Source organism: Acinonyx jubatus, chromosome E2 (genome assembly GCF_027475565.1).
Source record: "Acinonyx jubatus isolate Ajub_Pintada_27869175 chromosome E2, VMU_Ajub_asm_v1.0, whole genome shotgun sequence".
NCBI lineage: Eukaryota > Metazoa > Chordata > Mammalia > Carnivora > Felidae > Acinonyx > Acinonyx jubatus.
Window position 1 is genome coordinate 33,241,843 of NC_069396.1, and position 16,650 is coordinate 33,258,492.

The 16,650-nt window shown below is 51.8% G+C and overlaps 2 protein-coding genes across 12 annotated transcripts in view; one reads left to right on the forward strand and one right to left on the reverse strand.

Moving 5' to 3' along the window:
- BRD7 (bromodomain containing 7) overlaps positions 1 to 6,575 on the forward strand; it is a 37,837-nt gene extending 31,262 nt beyond the window's left edge. For both annotated transcript variants that reach the window (XM_027044488.2, XM_027044491.2), the window contains exons 13-17: positions 1,928 to 1,984; positions 4,817 to 4,928; positions 5,207 to 5,350; positions 5,887 to 6,030; positions 6,346 to 6,575. In XM_027044488.2, coding sequence (XP_026900289.1) covers positions 1,928 to 1,984; positions 4,817 to 4,928; positions 5,207 to 5,350; positions 5,887 to 6,030; positions 6,346 to 6,401 — 513 coding nt within the window. In that variant the 3' untranslated portion in view covers positions 6,402 to 6,575. The remainder of the gene's footprint in view (positions 1 to 1,927; positions 1,985 to 4,816; positions 4,929 to 5,206; positions 5,351 to 5,886; positions 6,031 to 6,345) is intronic.
- Positions 6,576 to 7,938: 1,363 nt separating this feature from the next.
- ADCY7 (adenylate cyclase 7) overlaps positions 7,939 to 16,650 on the reverse strand; it is a 59,272-nt gene continuing 50,560 nt past the window's right edge. For 6 of the 10 annotated variants that reach the window (XM_053210502.1, XM_053210499.1, XM_053210504.1 and 3 more), the window contains 10 exons: positions 15,767 to 15,868; positions 14,949 to 15,142; positions 14,002 to 14,095; positions 13,442 to 13,597; positions 12,738 to 12,884; positions 12,469 to 12,588; positions 11,683 to 11,787; positions 11,314 to 11,428; positions 10,579 to 10,703; positions 7,939 to 10,368 (listed from right to left, as the gene is read on the reverse strand). In XM_053210502.1, coding sequence (XP_053066477.1) covers positions 10,222 to 10,368; positions 10,579 to 10,703; positions 11,314 to 11,428; positions 11,683 to 11,787; positions 12,469 to 12,588; positions 12,738 to 12,884; positions 13,442 to 13,597; positions 14,002 to 14,095; positions 14,949 to 15,142; positions 15,767 to 15,868 — 1,305 coding nt within the window. In that variant the 3' untranslated portion in view covers positions 7,939 to 10,221. The remainder of the gene's footprint in view (positions 10,369 to 10,578; positions 10,704 to 11,313; positions 11,429 to 11,682; positions 11,788 to 12,468; positions 12,589 to 12,737; positions 12,885 to 13,441; positions 13,598 to 14,001; positions 14,096 to 14,948; positions 15,143 to 15,766; positions 15,869 to 16,650) is intronic. The other 4 variants (XM_053210500.1, XM_053210501.1, XM_053210503.1 and 1 more) reach the window with 4 other exon arrangements.

Here is a 16,650-nt window from a genome sequence, read left to right on the forward strand (position 1 = left end):
GGATTGAAACCGAGTTGACTTACAATGCTAGTGAATGTCGTTTTCTTTCTTATGTGGTAAGAACACAGTGGTGGGGCCCCAAGGAACAAAATAAGAAACTTCCTCTTTGCTGTCACTAACACTTGTAGACTGTCTCTAGTTCACTTGGACGTAGTTGATAATCTGGCAGACCCACAGCTCACAGACTAGAACCAGACAGTGTTCCTCCTGGTGCAGAGGAGAGTCAAGCTCCACACCGTCCTTGTCACCATACTTAGAAGAACTTTACGTCTCTCAGGGTCCTAGCTGTTTCCAGTGGCTGTGGCTACTGTCGCCTTGTCCTCTGCCCTCACTGCACATGTGGCTGCTGGTCCCGGGGTGACGGTCAGCAGCGCTGAGTCGACAACTCTGGCTCACTGAGAACAGCTGTACAGTCTCAGTGCTCTATCTGCTTTCTTCGCATGACCTAAAACCACGCACCTTCACGTCAACTCAAAAATATTTTTCCTCTAGCCTTCCCATCAGTTAACCTGAATTAATTAGTAGTATTCAACTACAATTGAGTATCTTTCATTTGGTTGATAGGGCAAAAGATTTCAAATGTGAAATTTCTCTGTCCACTGATCCAGCAGATCTTCTCAGAATAGATCTTAGAAAAATTTAAAAAGTTATATATAAGGATGTGTTGTTTATAATTTTTAAAAATTGGGAATTGGTTTTAAAAAATCATAATAAAGCTTTTTTCTTTTTAATTTTTTTTAATGTTTGTTTATTTTTGAGAGAGAGACAGAATGAACAGGGGAGGGGCAGAGAGCGAGAGGGAGACACAGAATCTGAAGCAGGCTCCAGGCTCTGAGCTGTCAGCACAGAGCCAGACACAGGGCTCGAACCCACGAATAGTGAGATATGACCTGAGCCGAAGTTGGACACTCAACTGAGTCACCCAGACAACTTTTTAAAAAATAACATCATTATTTTTAACTTTTTAAAACTTTTTAAACTTTTAAAACTTTTTAAAAGATAACATCGTTCCTAATGTTTGTGCATGATACCTTTGTCTGTTGTTAATATGTGCGTGATCTCTGAAGGCTGGTATTATGGGAAGCTTTCACATTCTCCATAGCATTTGAATATTTTACAGTAATCTTCTGCTACCCGAGACTATTGCTCTGTTAATGCAAAATAGTCCCTAGAGTGCCTCCTATTTTCTCCTTGTCATAGACTTACCAGTTGTTGAAAACCGACTCCATTTACTAGGCACTTTTGTGCTATTTACCAAATACTTTCATACCTTCTTGCTCAGGCACAGAAAGATTAGTCTTGAAGTTACCAGTAATAGGTACTCTTGACTCACAAATACTCTCAAAATGCTACTTATTGTATCTATTTCATTTTTGGTTTAAAATAAATTCCAGGGGCGCCCGTGTGGCTCAGTCAGTTAAGTATGTGACTCGTGATAACGTCTCAGGCCATGATCTCACGGTCAAGAGATCGAGCCCTGCATCAGGCTCCTCACTGAGCATGGAGCCTGCTTGGGATTCTATCTCTCTGTCCCTCCCCAGCTCCCTCTCATGCGCGCTCTTTCTCTCACTCTCAAAATAAATAAAAAATTAAATTCCAGTAATCCAGGGGCACCTGGGTAGCTCAGTCTGTTAAGCGTCCGACTTCATCTCAGGTCACGATCTCATGGTTCATGAGTTTGAGCGCCAGGTCGGGCTCTGTGCTGACAGCTCGGAACCTTGAGCTGCTTCAGACTCTGCCCCTCCCCACTCACACTCCATCTCTCTCTCAAAAATAAACATTAAAAAAAATTTTTTTTCAGTGAATAATTTCCAGTAATCCATATTCTTATTTCTTGCCTCGAAACTCTTAATATTTTTTGATTTTCCTTGATATTTACCTTTTTAATATATCTTTTAATGAAAATTGGTTTTCTTTGTCCTTACAGCCATCACCTGAAGATGAAGGTCAGACCAGGACCCTTGACACAGCAAAAGAAATGGAGGTGATTATATTCGTCATTAAAAATATTTAAATGGAGGATAAACTCAAAGGCCTAAATGATAATGCTTTATTTTAAAAGAAAAGTATTTATTATCGCCTTAGATAAAAGAACTCTTTTTGCCTGTGGGGAGCGTAGTAGTAGCCAGTGCGGTGCACAAGCATGTACACAAGGGAGCCCAAACTAGTTACCGCACCGTGGAAATGTACACGTTGTAGGAACACAGATCAGAAACCAGCTGCTCTGGATGGCCAGGGAGATCCTCACAGAGGGGATGCCAGGTGGACGGGGTCTAGAAGGATGGCCAGGCAGTCTCCCAACAAGCAGCGCCTGGCATCTGAAGTGGGCAGAGATGCTGAAGTGGGACAAACGGATCTGAGAGGACAGGACATGTGTGCAGAGAGCGTGGAAAGTGTGTGACCCTGGGGTGCCGGGCAGAGGAGGAAAGGTGGGGAGGCTGCATGAATGAGGGTCTAGTGACAGAGGGCCATACGTGCAGTCCGAGAAGCTGAGAGTCCACCCTTGAAGACAGGAAGCTCTAAGAACATGGGGAGGGGAGAGAGGCTGGAGGAGAGGACCGGTGAGAAGCTGTGGGGCTTGACAGCCATATGCTGATGAGTGTGGCAACATGGAAGAGAATAAAGATCTACAGTAAAGAGAAATACAGTAGAACTAAAGTCGACAGGACCTGGTGCATGAGGTACATCATAGCATCGTGAGCGCCCATCCAGGGTGGGAACAGGAGCTCCCCTCAGTGGGAGAGCAACTGCCTTCAGTTCCCCACGCGGCAGTGATTCGAGACGTGGCTGCAGGGGAGGCCTAGGACTCCCGGATCTGGCGGCAGGCGTGTGGATCTGGAAGTTGTTGGCATAAAGGGAGAGTGTTACTGTAGTCATTCAAGTGAATGCGATTGTCCCGAGAGAACACGTGCCCTGGCTAAAGGTTGAAGGACAGATCCGGGTGCATCCATGTTGTCACAGTGATAGCATTTCCTACTTGTTAAAGACTGAGCAACATTCCACTGTGCGTGTGTACGTGTGTTGATTTCATCCGTATACCTAGACATGGGATGATTGCTGGATCGTGTAGTAGTTCTTTTTTTGGTGGTTTGAAAAACCTCCGTACTGTTTTCAGTAGTGGCCGTACCAGTTCGTATTCCACCAGTAGTGTACGAGGGCGCTCTTTTCTCCATGTTCTCACCAGCACTTGCCATCTCTTGTTTTGTCGTCATTGTTGATGGCCATCCTGGCTGATGTGAGGTGATCCCTCATTGTCATTTTCATCTGTCTCCCTGATGATTTGTGGTGTTGGGCACCATTTCATGTACATGTTGACCATTTGTATATCTTCTTTTCAGAAATGTCTGTATCAGTCCTTTCCCCGTTTAAAAAATGTTTTTATTTGTCTGTGTTTATACTATTGTGTTGTTTGAGTTCCTTATATATTTTGTACATTAACCGATTATCAGATACATGGTTTGTAAATATTTCCTTTTATTCCATAGGTTGTGTCTTCATTCTGTTGATTGTTTCCTTTGGTGTGCAGAAGATTTTTAGTTTCATGGAATCCCACTTTATTTTTGCCTCTGTTGTTGTGCTTTTGTGTTCATATCCAAGAAATCATCACTCAGACCAAAGTCAAGAAAATGTTCCTATACATTTATTAAAGACACTATTCTTTTCAAAACAAAGGGAACAAAAAAAGGTTGAAGGACAGAACTTTGGAGAAGACCCGTAGTTGAGGTAGAAAAATCACGGAAGAGGGACATGCAGGAAGGAGTCCAGCCGTGTCAGCCGCTGCAAATGAGCCCAGTAAGAGTGGCAGGTGTGGCATTTGTAACCGGCAGAGCAGTGCTGGTAAAATGGTGGGGTTGGAGGTAGACGTCAGGGGGCTAAAGGAGCGGAGGGAAGCTGGGACACAAGAGCGGACAGATGTGTGCCCGGTAACTGACATGGAAGAAAACCTAAAGAGGAGATCAAAGACAGATGCAGATGTGGTACCTGCCAAACCATGTTTTCAAGGAATGAGGAGCAGGCAAGGTCATGTGCTTAGTGAGGGGGCAAGAATGCGAGAAATCTTGAGAATGGGAAAGGCAACTGGGTAAAAAGGGAACAGCTACGGAATAGGGTCGTGAGGGCCCAGCCCCGATGGCAAGCCGCAAGTATATACTGATGGTTTTCCTCCACACACCTGCCCACGTGTAGCTAGAGAAATCGGGGGTTCAGATACACATCTGGAGTGCCATGCCAAAATCTAAAGGGAACCCTTGACTTCTGATAACTTGTTATCTGGGGCAATCTCTTCCTAAAAAGCAGTGTTGAGGTTATGGAAACTCTGAGCCTTGTAATTCCAAAACCAAAACCCCACCCTTTTTAGGATTTTGTTTCTCCCATGCCATACTGACAGCCTGGCTCTGTGGCAGGGAAGAGACTCAGGAAGTACCTCATGCACATCTGCTGTGAGTTTGCAGGTGCACGGACCGGGGGCCAAGACACTGCCTGTGAGCCTCGGAAGCGCGAGGCATTGTCACAGTCCCCGAAAGTTCTTCATGGTGCAGACATCGCCAAGGCCCTCATTCCTGTAGTCTTTTTAGGTGGCTGCCACATGGAACAGGTGATGTGTGATGACACATCATTTCACTATAGAGAAGTGTGCGTATTCTGGAGAGACATTTTTTATAGGTAGCAGAACTCTAACTGCCAAGTAAATAGGTGGAACAGCTTGGCCTGCACACACAAACCATCTTACTGACGTTTCATTGCAGCACTGACGGGACTTAACAAGCTGAAATGATTCCTTTCTTCCTTTCCTTCTTTTTTTCTTTTTTTTAAGCAGATTACAGAAATAGAGCCAGAGGGGCGTTTAGACTCCAGTAATCAGGACAGGCTCACAGCGCTGAAAGCAGTAACAAATTTTGGTGCTCCTGTTGAAGTGTTTGACTCTGAAGGTGAGTGTCATTTCATGACCCAAGCAGTCCAGGTTTAATGTCACATTAGTGCAGATTAACATAGCCATTCACCACAGGAAATCTTGGCTGGCCATGCTTCAGTGAGTAGTAAAGCATGTCTGTGGTGGTGATCTCATTTGGAGGGGATCACTCCTTTGAGGAGAGAAGACTAGGCAATAAACAGCAAAACCCCAGAGCACAGGACTCCCTTTACTACACAAGGTGGAACCCAAGTATGTCCCTGTTTTCCTTAGCATGTTATTCTTCGTACCTTACAGAAGCTGAAATGTTCCAGAAGAAACTTGATGAGACCACCAGATTGCTCCGAGAGCTCCAGGAAGCCCAGAACGAGCGTCTGAGCACCAGACCCCCTCCCAACATGATCTGTCTCTTGGGCCCCTCTTACAGGGAAATGCATCTCGGTAGGTCACACCTCCGGGAAAAGGAGACTTGGGGAATATTTAAAGGGAAAAACTTCTGAGAAGGGACACCGCTGTGAAGCAGTGCTAAAGTGAACTGTAGGTGATTTATTTTTTGCATTTACACAGTTGACCCTTGAACACGTGGGGGTTAGGGATGCTGACCCCAACCACCCACCCTGCACAGTTGAAAATCCATGTGTGATTTTTGACTCCCCCCAAACTTAACTACTATAATAGCCTTTTGTTGCCTGGAAGCCTTACCTGTAAACAGTCAGCTGACGTTTCGTATGTTCTATACTAATTCATACAACAAAGCTAGAGAAAAGAAAGTATTAAAATCAGAAGAGAAAATACATTTACAGCCCTGTGTTGTCGGAAAAAAAGGCAATGTAAGTGGGTCTGCACAGTGCGAACCCCCATTGTCCCAGGGTCAAGTTTGTGGTGTTCCTATGACTTTTTTTTTTTTTTTTAATCTAAAGGAACCATGTTTCAATACCTGGAGCTGTGTTTCTTTTTCTTTTTGTCTTCCTTCCCAGCTGAACAAGTGACCAGTAATCTGAAAGAACTCGCACAGCAAGTCGCTCCAGGTGATATCGTGAGCACGTATGGGGTTCGGAAGGCCATGGGGATTTCCATCCCCTCCCCCATCGTGGAAAACAACTTCGTAGACTTAACGGAAGGTACGTGCCTTGTGTCTCCGGGAAAATGGAAGGCTGCCGTGAGCAAAAGGGACATCTCCTTTCAAATAACACTGGAGAGTTTTTGTCTCTGCATGTTGATAGTGTAGAAACTGCTTTTGTTCTTTAGACAAGATATAAAGGAAATAAAGGGCTCACACATTTGCGGACAGAGCTACAGTGATGCCCTAGTAGCACATCTAGTCTTTAACCTTGAACGTGGTAAAGAAGGGCTGTCAGCACTTATTCTGGATGACACCTTTACTTTTTACCTAAAAGGGGGAAAGTGCTGAATGAAGCCGTAACTTTTTCTTTCAGATTTTGAAGAACCTAAAAAGACTGATGTTGCCGAGTGTGGACTGGATGGGGTTTGAAGCTGACTGGTACTTCATTATATATTATGTACATAGTTTTTTCATTCTTCACTTGGAAATCCTTTTCAGAAGATAGTAAATATTTGTAAATTGTGTTTTTAATTAAACTTTGGAACAATTAATGTTCCAGAGATTGGACTTCTATTAGGTAATAAAGCTGAGCCGGGACTGCGAGCTGTGTCGCGTGTTATCAGCTGAGCTGTCCTTGACCTTTTCCCGGGGCTGGGTCTGAGGATAAAGTGATAGAGAAACACTTAGGAAGTAAAACAGCCTTTTCAGGACCATTCGTTAAAAGCAGCAAGTCCCCCAAATAATTGAAGTCCCTCATTTTTCCACGTTTGCCACCCTCCTCAGAAATTACAACCAGCTAGTTCCTGACTTACAAAACATTTCATCTGGATGGTTTCTTCAAAGAATGGCCTTGTGAGGAAGGAATAGGACGGACTCTGACCTGTTGCCCTCCGGAGCAGAAAGGAAGAGTGGACCTGGGCACGTTTGGGTCAGATGGTGATAAGGCCGCTTCCTTGGGGGGCACAGACGGGACCAGAGCAAAGACCTTTCTTTCAAATCCCCATCCAGTGAGACTTCCTATTGTTACGTTGTGGAAACAAATACACTTAACATACTTTTAGAATCTGCTAGTACGTCCCCTGCATACCTGCTGGGAATGACACTGTGTGTGCAAGGACGAGGTGCTTCCCCTGTGCCACCCTCCCCCTCCCCCAGAAATCACAGCACTGACTTGTCTGGGGGTCCTGTTTGCTTTGCCGTTTTGCATTTTTGAGACAGTCACTTAGAACTGCTGTAAAAGGATAAGCTAAATAAGGGAATCATGGAGCTTCAAGTTCACATTTCTTCTACCGTTTCTCACGGGTCACCCGTGCCTCAGCGTGTCCCTTGCCCTAATAGTCATCTAATTTTATCTGAAATGCAAAGGTCAGCTGCTCAAGCAGGCAGCTGAGCAGGAGACCGTGAGACGTGTGGCCCCCTCCTGTAACAGGCGCCACACTGCAGCCTTGCTCAGTGAACGAGGCGCATTTAAGACCCTGCGCGGACTGTAAATAGCCCTTCTGTAAAACCCCCCAGCTGGAAGTCGTGTTAGTTTTATTGTCCTGACCTTGAAACTAACATTTAGCAAGAACAAGTAGGGTGAAAGAGAAGGGATTCTCTCAAGAGAGTTAGAAATGACCCAGTCTTTTAAAAACCTACAGGGGCACCTCGGTTTCGGCTCAGTTAACGTCGGACTCGGTTTCGGCTCAGGTCATGATCTCGGCTTTGTGGGTGCAAGCCCCACATAGGGCTCTGTGCTGGCAGCACAGAGTCTGCTTGGGATTCTCTCTCTACCCCTCTCACTCTCCCTCCCCCACTTGCACATTCTCTCTCTCTCAAACTTTGAAAAAATAAAAGCCTACTTAAAACTGTATGCTAGAAGACCTTTAAAATTGTTCAAATACACATTTTATCAAGTGTTTTTAGAGTTTAATTTTAACCTTTCAGTTAGAAACCAAGAAAACATTAAATTCAAAACACTAGGACATTCACGTTTTCCAGATTGCTAATTTAATGAATGAAATGCTAAACAAAGTAGAAACACTGGTACTTTATGAAAAGAAAATACATTTTGAAACAAATGTTACAGATATATAAATATTCAGGATACAGAGTAATCCCTAGTTGTTTGCACCTTCTCAAAACCTGTTTCTGTATGTTGACCTGTTATATACACAGTGTAGAAGCTGGTTAATGATCTTCTTCTCTATTAGGAAATTTTCTTAATGAGTAAACCAGAGAACTTCAGGTGCGATTGTCACTAGAGTCAGGGAGGCCACCTTTAAGCAAGCCCTTGACCCTTAGAAAAGGTCAGTGTTAGCAAAGACGCTTGTCCCAAGACAGAATGGCGCCTGTGAAGAAAGGGCTCAGGGATCAGAAAACAGGCAAATCAAAACTATGTGCTTTTTATGGTCAGTTATGCACTAGGGTCTGCACATGAAAAACTAAAAACTTACAAAATATTTTTATCTGAGCGCAGTGCTTGAACTGGAAATAAAAATCTATGGTAACTACTTTTTAAACTCCTAATTGGGATTTCTGGTGCCGGAAGAGAAAATTCAAATATTGCAAGAGTAGAAATATGTCCACCTCAGGCCCAACACGGCTGTGTGTGTCTATATCGCATCAGTGACAGAACCTCCCTGACACTCCAGGAGAGCCCTGTTGAGCAGCCCTGGTCACTGCTGAGTTAAGTGGACGCATTTCAGTGTAGTGCCCCCTGAAACCAGCCCTTTATATGGAAAGTCGGTGCATAAAACAGGTTAAGGTTATTCCCCTTAACAGAATTTTCGCCACAAAATTCCTTTATCCAGCAAGTTCTTATACTTCGTTCGCCTCTGTGCTGGTTACATGCGGGCCTCAGAGCTGCACTAGTGCCCCCAGCACCTCTGCGAACCAGAGAAGCCCCTTCTGAGCCTCATAAGCCCATGGACATGTCCCAGGCAGACGGCGGACAGTGGCTTCAGGTCCAGTCCTCCCTGCCCTTGGCTGCAACCCCGGGTAAGCCTTTGAAGTCTCCCATGGGCCAGGTTTCCTGTACTTGCAGGGGGTTCCTGGAGGACTCCAGCTGGGAATCCCTGCTCTGTAGTGAACTTCAGCCATGTTAGAGCCCCAGGTGTGCTCTGGGGATGCAGCGGTGAAACTGATTCAGAAACGAACAAGCAGTTTGGCTCCTCCTCAACCTTGAAACGCAGTGAAGGCTGACTTCTGATTCTCTTAGACTTGCAGCACCGTAAGATACCTCTCGCAAACCTGGCTTTTTGCACTTGATTTGATTCCTCCTGTTTGGAACAAGTCTGTCTCCGCAGCTCTGAGCGGGCTGGCTTCCCAGATCCGGGAACCTCTTCTGCACGCTTGCGGAGGACATGCTTTTCGTCTTGAAGCTCTACGAGTGAGCTGTGAGGACTAAAGAAGAGAAAGGGAGCACTACAGTGTCTGCCTTCTGTCTACACAGACCCCCTTCCTTTCCAGGACAGGAACTGAGATGTGAGGATAGCAGGAGGGCACTCCAAGTACACACGGTGGTCAGGGAAGGGCTGAGAGGCCGTGCCTTTCTTTCCGGGCTGTGCCGCTCCTTGCCTTCTTGCTGTGTGACAGCCGTGTTCCTCAGCCCCAGCAGGGCTAAGCCGTCAGCGGACGTGGTTAAAAAGACAACACACTGGAGGGAAGAGATTTTTGTCTGGCATCTAAGAAGTCATTAGAAAGGGTAAAACTCCACTAATCATATACCCATTTAAATCAAACACCTGCCAGAGAGGACAAGTAACAAGCCTCTGTTGTGCTGTTCTCTCCCTACTGTGTGAAATCATAGATGGAAAACCGCATTTTCAGCTCTGTTTACCAGGGTGCCTGTGTGAGAAACGTACAGCCCTGTTGCTGCTCCACTGGGAGAAAGGCGTGCCCAACCCATCCTGGACAGCTCGTCGTGGTTCTGTACCTAGAAAAGACCAGTCCCCCCCGTGCGGCTGGCAGGCCATGGCCAGTTGTGTGTCTGGCTCCCCCTCTGAGATCTCCACAGTACCCAGGGGATCCGCATGTCCCAGCTGCCTGTGCGTGGCGAGGCTCGGTGGTAGCCTCGGGCTGGAGTCTGGTGCACGTTCTGAGAAATCCTCTAGCACAAGTCCACGGAGGCCACACACAGCCACCTTGTCAGGGTAGTGATGGCCAAACCCCTGGAATGCCTCTGTGACTGGCGTAGGGCCGAGTGCTCCCTGTGGCTTGCTTCAGGGACGGAAAATCCGCTTCCAGCATGTTCACCTCCCAGAAGCCCTCAATTCAGTCCCAACCCTTGGAACTTTGCCGTGTCTGTGCAGACAAAGTAAGTCCTCAGCTCGCCTTTGCCTTTGACGTTAATCAGTCCCCGGCACTCGCAAGAATAACCTAGTCCCTGGAGGATGGTGCAGGTCTCCTCAGTAACCTGAAAAGGAAAGGACAACAAACAAACTCTTGGGATGCAGGAGAAACACCTGCTGTTGGAGGGATGGCCAGGAACCAGCCCCGAACACACACGTCTGGTGTCCCTCAAGCATGTCCGGGCTGGAATCACAAAGCTGATGGGATGCCTGGGTCCCCCGCCCCCTCCAGGAAGTTCCTCCCCGGGTCATGGGTTTCCCCAGCTGGGGTGTACCTGGATCTTGCCAAGTTCTCCAGTGCTCTCCATTCGGCTGGCGACGTTGACCGTGTTTCCCCAGATATCATACTGAGGCTTTCGTGCCCCAATCACTCCAGCGATCACAGGCCCGTGGTTTATGCCTGAAGATGACATTTGCGGTTGGCAGGTCGGGGAGGCGAAGCCTCAGGCTCTGCCCCTACGGGAGGCCACAGAGTCCAGCGGCAGCCCCAGGAAGCACCGACCAGCAGCTGAAATGCAGGTTGGAGGGGGCTTCCCGAGCCTGTGACAGGACCTCTCAGGACCTGGGAGAGGCGCTCCCTGGGCGGCCCTCTTCCCAGCTGCTCGCTCCCAACGTCAGGCTGAGGTCATCACTTTTCCAGTATCCGCTCATCTCCCAGCAAAGAATAAACGGGCTTTGAGCCCCAACCCCGTTAGCTAACACGGAGCAGTCAGGCTCGTAACTGCTTTGTTCTCAGTATATTTTAAGGATTCCAGCCCGATTTCTGGTTCTCCGTTTTCTGTAGTGATACATTCTGATGTAAACTTTCAAAGGTAACTTTATTAACAGTATGCAAAGAAAGAGTAGTTACCCAGTTGCTGGGGTTGTGTGGCCAAGAGGGATTTCTCAGACCTTTCCTACCATCCAGTCAGGTGCACCGACAGACTCGAGCGTGGGCTTGCCGGGCTCCGGGACCCACCACAGCCTCCCACCCCGGCGTGGCCCGGCCCGCCCTACCCTCGGGCCCTCACCGACTCGCAGGCGGAAGGAGTTGAAGGAGTGCCGGTTGATGCCGTCCAGCTTGCTCATCAGGGCGATGCTGAACTCCACCATGATGCCGATGTGCGCGTGCTGCCGTTCCAGGTCCTGTGGGACAGGGCACTGCACGGGGGCCGTGGGATCCCGTGCCCCGTCTTCCCTCCTCCACGAGGTGTTAGCCACCTGCACTCCCCACCAGATGCCCCCCCACCCCGGGCTGAGTCGTGAGGTCCTCTGCCCCTCCCTCATAGGACAGGGCAGGCAGGAAGGGGTGTCCCCTCGAAGTCAGGTGATAGGTCTGGGAACTGTTGAGTCCCCCGAACGTGGGGCTGGGACCCGCGGCCACCAGCTCAGCTCGGTACCTGGTTCTCAGACCCTGAGGGGACGCTGAGCCCCACGGCTGCCATGTATGTGCTGCCAATGGTCTTGATCTTCTCCACACTGCTGAACTTGGGCTTTAGGAGCAGCTGCGGGATGAAGGGACACAGAGCCGTATGGCCCAGCCGCAGCCCCGGCCCACCCCAGGGTCTGAGAAGGGGTGGGGTCCCTCTCGCCACTGCTGCTAAGTTCTCACGCTCAGCCTCCCCATGTGGGCAGACAGCCGGTCCACACAGGGACACGGCCTCTGGCTTGTCAGCCCTGCTCCTCCTGACTCGGGCTTCCCGGGGTTCGTCCGTCTGCTCCTCGGCCCCTCCTGGGGCACCTGGACTCTCCTTTTTAAGGACCAAGCACAAAGCACAGCCCAACAGTATCTACCCAGGAATGTCGACTGCTTGCAGCTGAGAATCAAGTCCAAACCCACTGACTTCCTCTGAACCAGCTGACAGTGTAGACTTGCTGGAAATCAAACTACAGGAGCCCCTCCCCTTACCCACTCCAGGACCCCCAGGGGATGCCTAACACCTCAGACTCCCGAAGCCTGTATGGTGAGTGCTCCCGCCTGCACGTACGTCCCTACGATGTTCAGCGTACAAGTCAGGCACAGGGAAAGATCAACAACAGAACAGAACAACGTCCTGTAATAGAAGCTACGTGAATGGTCTCGCTCAGAAAGTCTTTACTGTATTCATTCATCCTCCTCCTCGTGAGGACACAAAGCGAGGTGAATGGCCTGGCCATTGTGACATTGGCATCAGGCTACAGCTGACCTTCTGACCACACGTCAGGCAGAGGGTCCGCTCCTTCCGGAACACGGCTGACCCGGGGAACTGAAACCACAGATAAGGGACTGCCGAGTTCTTCAAGGACCTAAATCTAATCTTCGCAGGCTGCCCGTCCCAGAGAAGATAACAACACTTACTGAAGAAGCGAGGAGAGGCAGATGTGCACCTTCGGCCGTGCGTGTCGCTCCCCACACGCGGCTCGCCGCACCCCGCCCCCCCCCCCCCCCCCCCGCGGCTCGGCCCGGAGGCTCTACCTCGTCGAAGTCGGAGATGATCTCGTTCAGCAGACGCAGGCACTCCAGCCCCTCCTTGTTGACGTCGCACTCTGTGTAGAAGACTTTGAAGTCCGGCACCGACGCAAACATGACACACACGCAGTCGTAGGACTGATGGTACCAGTCCTGGGTGGGGGCGGGGAAGGAAGCAGGCCACCTTAGGCCCCCCGGCCCCGCAAGGGACCGGGAGCAGACAGGGACGCGGCTCCTCGGCCGCCCCACCAAACTCGGGAGGGGGCGCCAGGCAGGTGCCGCTCCGCCCGGCTTCCACGGAGACCCATCTGGGGGCTGTTACAGAAATAAGGCCATGAGTCCGCTGCTTGGGGCAGGCCAGGCCCTGGTTGGCTTTGGCCCTTCGGTACCCTGGGTCTCCTGGCTGAGGCTGAGAGCCCCTGGGGTGGGAGGAGGTCCCAGATCACAGGAGACCTGGCTTCCGCACCCATTGGGCCTGCTTCCTTATCTGTGAAACGGCGACCCAGAACTGGCGGAGCGCATGCTTTCATCCACACGGATTGTCCGGATGACAAATGCCTGGACGTACATCCGGTCCTCACAGCCACCCTGACCCGTGGGCCCCCTCGTACAGGGGCGAGGTCCAGGGCCCCGGGACGTGAGGTCCCAGGGGCTGCATCCGGACCCTCAGACGCCCTGCCCTAGTGACCCAGGCCCCGCTCGCACCGCACCTCATTTAACTTGTCACCAATGAAGTGTGCGGCCACGTGGGCTGGCAAGACGTTCTCCAGAAGGAGGCGGTTCACGTTCTCCATAGTTTCAAACTCCTCGTGTTCCTTTTTGAACTTCTTCTTCCACAAGCAATCCAAGCGGCAGTAATAGTCAATCTGCAGACGATGGGGGAGCATCAGTGTCCTGGCCGCGGTGAGCAGGGGCAGAACGACACAGGCCGAGAAGCAGCAGGGTGCGCCCATCACCCTGGGGCTGCGGAGCCGTCCCGTCCTCCCTTCCACCCTCTGTCCCCAGCAGATGGCTCCCACTCAACAGCCACCTCCCAGTGGCCTTAGAGTCCCAGTCAGCCGTGACTCAATTCTCAAGTGACCCCCGTGACCAGATGTCACTGGTGTCCTGATGGGAGGCGGTAACAGGGAGGTGAGGACGCAGGGACCCCTCCCCGACGGACCAGAGCTTCCCTGCAGGGCTGTCTGCCCCAAATCTGCGGAAGTTCCCGCCCCATCCCAGTTCTCTCTCCGAGCTGAGCAAGGGACGCTGGGGGCTCCCCAGGCGGTACCTGTCTGGAGAGCATGATGAGGGTGACGTAAAACAAAACCAGGTAGAAATTGATCATTGCCTTCGGGTCCTTCCACAGACAGAACGGGGAGCTGCTGGACACGAAGGGAAAAAGCAGGAGTCATCTCCAGCCTCCTGCCCAGTCCTCAGATGCAGGGGGCGGCGGGGGGCGGGCCAGAGCCAGCCTGCAGGAAGGCGTGAACGGGACAGAGATCTCTGCCATCCGAGCTCATGTCCTCATGGCGGAGACGCTAAAGGCAGCATCAACTTGTACAGAAGAGGGTTTGACGGGGAGGTGGGAGAGGCCTCACCACGGCAACACCACAGCTGACATCCGGATGCCCAAGGATAGCCACAGCAAAGTCTGCAGGAAAAGCACTGCAGGCAGGTGAGTCCTCAAAGTGAGTCAGGGACTTCCAGGTTGGCAGATGGGGTTTGCAGGTGCCGCAGACCCACAGGAGGTTTTGTTCTGGGTCCCGAAACTCCAGCCTTCTAAGTTCAAGGGGAGCCAGGCCCCTCTCCTCAACCCACAGGGGCCGAGAGCCCCCAAAAGCACCCACACGCCAGCCCTTCGAGTGTCAGACAACAGTGCTTTCCAGAACTCTCTGGACCTCCAGGACACGGATGAAGGAGGGGGCCTGGACTAGAGCTGAGGCCTCCCCCCGACCCACCCCCCGAGCGGCATAGAGACCGGATGACCCAGGAGGCCTCCGTGCGACCAGGGGCGTCTCCCAGAGAACCTGCAAATGAGTCCCTCTCCAGCTCTGAGCGTAGCGGCCCGAGACCGTCGCTTGCCTGTCACATGGCAAGCATGCCACCTACAGGTCCACCCCACAGGCGTCCAGTCCAGACGGGACCCAATGCAACCGTCCCGCAGCTCGAAACGACGGCGGAACCAAAGGGAGGTGCTGCCGTGGAACGCGGTCGGGATGGCGCCACGGGCCCCACCTGAGGGTGCCGTTGGTCTTGGTGAGGTTGGCCAGGCTGTGGCTGCAGCAGTCCCACTGCCAGCACGGGGAGATGTTGAAGAGCACCAGGTAGGCCACCAGGGCCACCGTCAGCAGCACCACCTTCAGCTCCAGGCTCATCCGCAGGAAGACGGAGCAGGCGACAAAGGCCAGGATGCAGCTGCAGGTGTAATACTGGGGAGGCGGGGGGACGTCGGTCACCGCAAGGCACCCCCCAGACCGGGGGTCACCAGAGAGGGCCGCCTCTAGCCGCGGCACACTGACCCGGAGCCCCGGCCCCGCTTGGGGGACCCGTGAGGAGCCGGCCTGTCTGCAGCGCTGCCCTCTTGCCTTGACGACCCTTCTTAACAAAGCAGACAACAGAGTCTAAAACTTCACGGTGTGTTTGCTTCTACCTGCGGCAAACGGGCTCCTCTAAAGGAAAGAAGGCGGTGGCGTGTGGACGTGACCAAGGTAGTATGCACACACCCGAGCGGCCTCCCTGCCTCCAGCTCGGCCAGGAGCCTGCCCTTCCCGAAGTGCATCTCTGCCCACGTTCCTCTCCTCAAAATCATGCTGTGGCTCCCCACTGCCCCCAGAAGAGAGACACTCATGGTCCCCCCCTGATCTAGATCAAAGCCACCCCTGGCCCCATCTCCCAACTGGCCCCGCTCCACCCCCCTGTCCCATAACCTTCTTGCCCTTCAGAGACCAGCTCCCAATTCACCACCACTCGGGATGAGTGCCTTCAACATCCCGAGCTGTGCGGGAGCGGTCCAGGTGGGGACACGCGGTGCCCAGAAGTCCGGCTGCACTCACCGGGAAGAGCTCGCATGGGGCCAGCTCCCTGCTGCTCACATCCCCATCCGCCAAGCTCTGGTTGCCTGCAGGCTGCCTCAGGGCCGGGAAAGGCATCAGCGGCTACAGAGGAGACAGGTCACCATGAGGCGTGGTCCGGGGACCTGGGAATCCAGGACCTGCCAGGACCAAGCAGGGCTGGGGGTGGGGAGGGGCCGGAGGGCTGGGCCCGAGGCCTCCGCGACATCTGCCCGGCCCAGCTCTGAGTGTGGCCAGAGTCACTGCCCCGATTCCCCAGCACGGTCCTCAGCTCCACAGTGGGGACGGGTCTGGGGGAGAGAAGGGTGTAGAATGAAGCCATACGCACACTGTCCCCAGAGCATCAGAGGCTGGTGGTGGGAGGTGTGGGGGGTGGGGGGAGAAGCTGGGATCAACATGGACAATGAGCCCCCTGCTCCCCGGGTGACACAGTGTGGTGGTCGCAGAGTCTCCAGGACACGGAGACACCCTAGCTCTAGATGTCAGAGCTGGGAGGACCAGCAGGGACAGGTGCTGTCTGCAGCACTGAGCACGCGAGCAAGGCCTGAGAAGCAGGGGCTCAAGTGTCCCTCGGGCCTGTGCCCGGGCAACCACTCCTTAGTGAGGAAATGGAGTCTCAGAGAGAGAAAGACAGGGCCTCCTCAGGGGACCACAAAGAAAGGCGAGAATGCCAAAACGCTGGTGATTCAAGACATTGCGGCCTCGTGGGGCTAGCCACAGAAGCTCTGTGGGGTCCCCAAGTCTTTGTCTGCAAACCGGGCCTGCCTCGGGAACCTCCCAGAGCCTGCCCGCTGCGCTCTGCAGGGGCTACACCAGATGCAGCTCTCAGGCAACAGGATAATGGGATTCGAGAATCTGAAGCTTCC